Consider the following 6966-nt stretch of genomic DNA (forward strand, 5'->3'; position numbering starts at 1 on the left):
TTGTTGCATTTATAAGATGCACTCACTTTGAACCTCTAGTTCATTCAGGGGTCATTCAAATTATGAATTAAAATATATTGGTTCATACAATGCTACACAGAAACAAAGTAACTTTTCAAGCAAAACAGTAAGATTTAGCAAAGTTAGATGAGAAAATCTCATACAACTACTAAAACCTCCTATATTAAAACTTATCTACTACAAAATGGAATGTTTACTTGTGAAAATTTTCACTGAGATCATAACCTAACCTAACCAGTGCATGGAAAGAATTTGGTGACTGTGGTGCCCTAGTAGCCATACATTGAAAATGAGCCCCCCCCCCCTCTTAAAACTTTTGTTTAATACTTCTCTCTGGCTACAATGTAGAGTCAACTTGACAAGTTAATTTCTCTACAAATAGATTGTTTCTGTAATTATGTTTAAAGTAAGATTTCAATAGATTTTCTTTCATTAGTCTGTTTTGGAATTCTTGTCGACAACTAACCACTCTCACATACATCATCACGTGATCTTGATATTTGGTTTTATGTCACCTTTGGATTCTGGGTCTTTGTGTTATATCAATAAAGATTAAGAACTAAATACGAAAATTATAATCATCTTATTACACAAATCAAAGACAAGTAATATTCACAAGTAAAAACCAATGAATAAATATAATATACAGATATGTTGCTTCACCTTATTGTTCATGATAGCACGAAGACACATGATACAAACATGAATATCATCCTTAGCCTCCCCCATATTTAGTTTTGCTATGTGTCTGGAAGCCCTCCTAAACTTTGGGGTATCAAACTCTAGGACGGATCGATGTGATGTTGGGTAACCATTAGGAATGGTTCCATTCTCGTAGTTATGGTTAGGAACAGGTCCATCTCGTGAAGTTTGTTCATGTCTAATAAATGAAAGTAAAAAGTTTAAATTGAGAATAAGAAAAACATACAACATACAATCTAAATAGAAGAAATAATTTTAATTTGTTACAAACCATTTTTTGAATACTTTAATATGTAAAATTCTATACATGTGAAACTATATACATGTTAAACCATAAATCAATGAAGCCATTCTTAAAAATCATTTTAATACAAAGAAGGAATCATTATGATAGTCATGAGGTTAATATAAACTTCTTGTAGTACTGGATACCTTCCAAACTTGAAAAATCATGTGTACTGTCCACATATTTGTGAACTTTGTCCAAAACTACCTTAAAATGGCAACTAAAAGTATCTTTCTAAAATGAGTCCAGTAAAAATTCCATATTACAATATGATTATTATCAGCAAGTGTAATCATATCTGTACAGAAAAATACCTTAATGCAAAAGACAACATTATGTGTATTACTAGCATCAAGCACAACTTACCGAAGGATCAGAAGTCGAAATGCTAAATAATCTACAAGGACATCCAACCCTTTGTTCTCTTCATTAAGGAATTCCCTGACCCACCTAAAAAGATAATTCATTAAGGTTTGTGAAAAGGTATGCATCTTTTAGAACTGAGAATATAACTTTTATCAACTAAAACAATCCTGTACATTATCATTAAAAACTATTTACTAAAATCATTCTGTACAACATACAACTGTATTTTTCCAAGTTTCAGTTTTCAATTGAAGCAAATATAATTACATTACAGAGAGTAAGTAGAGAAGTGTACAAAGTTAGATCTTTGTTCAAGAGTGAATAATGTTGATTTATGATAAATAAGTTCCATAATATAAATTCCTATACAAGAATTTTCCACCAACCAATATTTATTGCTATTATGAAGTAAATTTCTATCAAATTGTAGTAATGCAGGAGTGTATTTTGTGTCAAAGATCGGTAATATTTTCTAATAATATAGACAATGTAGTTATTAATTTCCACAGAAAGAATGTTATGTAAGTTTGAATTCCATAACCCAGGAGTATTATATTAGTTAACCAAATAGTAATTACAATACCCCTTACACTGCAACAACAGTTAATACATTTTTATTACTTGTTTGTTATAACATAAAGCTACATGTTGGGCTATTTAGCTGCAATATGTCCACCATAGATTTCAAACCTTAGATTTTAGCATTAAAAGCCCTGAGGCTCACCACTGAATAACCAGTTGACATAGGTTATTCAGAGCAGTTTCTTCAACAAAATGCACTGACAGGAAATTTTCTTCCCATTTTTTACAGTTTAATAATAGGTAGTCCCTAGAAAGATTGCATGATTATGGAAAAGTAACAGTAGCAGAGTGTATAGATCCCATTGTGGTTCACCAAGAATGAAATTTGTGGTTTGCATAGAATTAAAAAAAAATTAGGTGATCCACAAACAAAAAAAAAGTTTAAGAACCACTGTAGCTGTATTAAATCAAACTTTTGATGGTTCATTAAACATTTGAAAAAATACTGACAAAAATTTACACCAACAAGTAAAACCTTTCAACATTAAATCTGAAATAATCCTTTTCAATAATAGCATCCTCTGAAGCTGGAATGTATTGGTTATAACTAATTCAATAAACATTCTCAAATAATGTTTGAAATAAAAATATTACTTTACTTTTATGTAAAAGCAAAATTCAATTTCTCTTTCCAAGATCAGAATATTCTAAGTGGACATATTATTATTATATATATATATATATATCTTTATCATTTTTTCCAAAATCTCTTTTTACTTCCATACTTTCATCTTGATTAGAAAATCAAATGAGAAAATACTAGTATCTTTGAAAATATTATTTCTAATAAAACATCCAAGTCCCTACATCTCAGGATGTAGTGTTTATATCAAAAGTGAAATATCATAAATATTACAGTGCTTCCCAACTTGTGTGATACATCCCTGGGAGAAGGGGCACAGTATCACTGAAAAGGGGATGTGGGATACCTTAGAATAGCCTTAAAATAAACTGGTGGCCTGAAGTGATTAAAATTTTAAGGTGGCCATAAATAGAGGTGAGAAAATGGATAGATTATTGACCTAAATATATTCTCATGTTTGAAATGCTAAAAGTTTATTATAATTATACGAGGAGCCTTACATTTTTTTTTTTAAGATACTCTGTACTGATAAATAGATCCTCCATTTTGAGCAGTGTTAGAAATTGATTATAAATTAAGACTGGAAAGGAATGAAAGGTGTCAGTAAAATTGTTATACTTAAGAAAGACTCAGGATAGAAATGGGTGAGAACTGCTAACATACTGGGATTAATCAAGAAAAATGCAAAATCAGAGATTAAAAATCTCACATCTCATTACTGTAATTTTTAGAAAAGACAGAAGTAATAAGCTGGGTATTACCTTCAACACATACTCTTCTCTTGAAAGTTATCTTATTATTAGTAAATTAATAATGATATTCTAAATAAGAGTGTTTTTAGAACTTCTACATACTCTATGTGATTGGTCCGTAAAGAGATCTCAAGATCCCGAAGAACTTGTGTTGATGAAGAATCACCAAGAAACTTCCTTTTCTGAAATTAGAGATATAAGTTAAATGGCAGAAGAAAACAAAACTTTGTCTTTTGAACAATTATAGATAATGTTTTTTTGCTTTGTATATGCATTAGCCATCCCTAATTTAGAAGTGAGAGGCTAGAGGAAAGGTGACTAGTTAACGCTATACACCAACAACTCTTGGGATACTCTAACTGAATAGAGGGACTGACTGTTTTGTTATAATGCTTCCATGGCTAAAAGGATGAGCATGTTTGGTGACAGGATTTGAACTCATAGGTTGCAAGTCGAGCAACGTATCCACCAGGATCTAACTATATAAGAAACTGAATACTTGTGTAATGGACTATTTTGATCAAATAGTTTCTTTAAATTGATCATCATGGCTGTTTCAACATAACAAAGACTAAACTTCATTATAATTATAGCAATCAATGTGCTTGATTTTTATTGAATGAATTAAACAATGTTTCTTCTAAATAATATTCCTGCAACAAAACTATTCACATTTGTTTATTATTTGTTCAGTGAGCTTTTCTTTTATTCTATCACAGATCTATAATATCTTTGTGTTGTAAACTATATTTTCATTGTTTTAATTTAGCTGTTTCTTAGATAGTGCAAAATGTTAAGATCAAGTAACTTCACAAAAATAATCCTAGAATACTTAGAAAGTTTATGATGACATCAAGAATCTAGTAACTTAAACTAATATCTGGACATGGGTACATTAGTTATAAATACAAGTAAGAAGTAAGTTAGTTGATTGAAGTATTCAGTGTATTAATTATCAATTAGTTATTGATTGAGAGAAGATTAATTAAATAAAGTTTAGTGTTTCTGAAAGCTAATCAGTGAGCTAGTCAGCATTTGTTATCTATCCAGGAAATTTTTGTTAAAACATTAATAGTGTATAAGGTCTAAAGTAGTTCAAGGGCTTATTATGAAAAACATTTTTTGTGAACTTTTAAATTGTAATAACAAACTTCTTATGATTCACTAAACAATCTGATGGTTATTACATTGTATTATAAAACCAAAGACTAGCAAACTTTATTAAAAGCTTGTCTAATTAAAAACAATAGAAAAAACTTATCTTGGACCTACTCAAAAGAAAAACTTCATTTTCTTATTTTGTGGCTGAGCAGGTCTTCAAATCTGAATTCCTGCAGTTGCCCAATGACAGATTAGATTAAGAAAACATAGTAGAAGAAAGGAACACTGTACTATTTGATCTTTGTTAGGTGATTCTCCAAGTAAAATTTAAAGGAGCCATGTATTATGACAAACTGTACATATCACACTCACATTAAGGTATAGATAAACTGGGACAATTTAACACTTTTACTGACTGGGCCAAAAAATAATAACCAAAGTGGTTGAAACTGGGATGTCTGGTAACTCACAGCAACTGAAAAATTGGAAGTTACACTAACTGTAAGGAGTTTCTCTACACCTCATGATGTGTGTGTGTGTGTGTGTGATTGACATCATTAACCAGTGCTTATTGGAAACTGATATCATGCACAGATATTGCTACACAATGACTAGAAAATCCCTGTGCAATGACAATGACAACAAGGAGGCAATTACTGTACCACCAAGATGCAAAATACTTACACCAGGAATTATTATAAATAAATACAAATCTAGTGACTGGGGCTTAGTAAAACTAAACACTTCAGCATGTCCTGAGTGACTGATGATTGGAAGAGCTCTCACGGATCTGAAGAATAAAGATTTCATCCATGACTTTACCTGGAAAAGCATTATATCACTGTAGTAAAAGGAAAAGTTACTACGATGTTAATGCTGATAAGATTGCATTTCACTGAGGTGCCACAGTATGGCTGAACAATTCTTGTCACAATAAAGGACCAACTTTAAAGTTAATTAGGTGTTGGGAAGTTCCATACATTGTACTGAAAAGAATCAATTATGTGGTTTACAGAATCCAACAGGACAAACAGTTCAAGTGAAAGACTATCCATTGTGACTGTCTTTGGAAGTACATGGTGAGAAGATGGTCAACTGGATAATTGCAGTGTTTTCCAGCAGAAATTCAACCTGCAGAAGAACCCAGGGTTACAGTCAAAATCATTTCCAAATGATCAGGAAAGCCACCAGTATATTCCCTAGACCACTTAACCAGGAAGAATCTCCTGTAACAGGACATCAAGTGATGACAAAGGAGGAGGCCATATCATCTGTATACAATGAGCCTTGGAAAATAAAACCACCAAAGAGACTTGGTGAATAAACAGTTTAGGGTAACATTTTATTTGAACTGTTCAAGGGACTTCACAACCCAGGAAGGGGGGCAGTATTGTAAGGTATATTTTTATTGCTTTAATTTAAATGTTTCAGAGAAAGCATATGGTGTTAAGATAAATTAAGTTCATAAAAGTAGTCCTAGAATACCTAGAAAGTTCAGGACAACGAAAAGAATCTAGTAACTTCGACTAATATCTAGATACGGGGAGATCAGTTATAAATACGAGTAAGTACTTAATTGAATGAAGTATTCAATGTGTTAATGATCCAGTAGTCATTGATAGTGAGAAGACTGGTGGAGTAAAGTTATTAAAGTTAGTGCTTCGGTAAGCTAATCAGTAAGTTAGGCAGCAGTTGTTATTAATCAAGTAAATTTCTGTAGAGTTTGTACAACTGTATAATATAGTACAAGGTAGAATAAATTAACGTGTTTAAAAGCGCAGACAGATGGGAGTAGCACTATTAGTTTAGCACGTCATGTGTCCATCGCATGGAATATATATCACGTTGCGTACGAAGTTTACCACCTCCTGCCCTTTTCCTCTATTACTGACCTTTATTTTTGTTATCCAACCCATAAATCCACTTTAAATGGGCCATATGTAAAAATGCCTACTTCGCTCTCATACTAGTGCATTTTCTGAGGAAAGGCGATTAAACTCAAATAACTTTTATTATATTATATTTTGTGTGGAATGCTGTCGTTAATTCATGTTCACATAATAATAATAAAAAAAACTAAAACGTTTCAATAACTAATACAGCACTACGACTCTTTTTCAACGAAGGTTAAGAAACCCAAAACATATATGAATACTTATTATCGAACATTTATTTAACAATGATGCAAGTACTGACAGCTATTGAGAAAAATAAACATCAGTCCTACGTAGTTCTTGTCAAAACTGTAATGTTTACAAAACTGGCCGTTCAAAATGGGAGCAGACAATAATACTTGCGTCCAATATTTGTTTCTACAGCAGTACAAGCCAAAAGCAACGGTAATTATGTACAATTTATATATCTTGGCAACTTCAATGAATACTGAAATTTTATGCGGTTAAAAGGTTACATTGTTCTTAAGTTTGTTTGTTTTGTTATGAATTTCGGGCAAAGCTACAATAGGGCAATCTGCACAAGCCGTCCTTAATTTAGCAGTGAAATACTAGAGGGAAGGAAACTAGCCATCACCACCTACTGCCAACTCTTGGCTACTCTTTTACCAACGAATAATG

At 31.7% G+C, this 6966-nt stretch overlaps 1 protein-coding gene across 1 annotated transcript in view; it reads right to left on the reverse strand.

The window, feature by feature from the left end:
* The window catches only part of LOC106468420 (formin-like protein CG32138), a 118714-nt gene that overhangs the window by 41823 nt on the left and 69925 nt on the right, over positions 1-6966 (reverse strand). Inside the window, exons 4-6 of the mRNA XM_013928848.2 lie at positions 3395-3474; positions 1376-1459; positions 685-901 (exon numbers count right to left, since the gene is read on the reverse strand). Coding sequence (XP_013784302.1) covers positions 685-901; positions 1376-1459; positions 3395-3474 — 381 coding nt within the window. The remainder of the gene's footprint in view (positions 1-684; positions 902-1375; positions 1460-3394; positions 3475-6966) is intronic.

Source organism: Limulus polyphemus, unplaced genomic scaffold (assembly GCF_000517525.1).
Source record: "Limulus polyphemus unplaced genomic scaffold, Limulus_polyphemus-2.1.2 Scaffold3002, whole genome shotgun sequence".
Taxonomy (NCBI): Eukaryota; Metazoa; Arthropoda; class Merostomata; order Xiphosura; family Limulidae; genus Limulus; species Limulus polyphemus.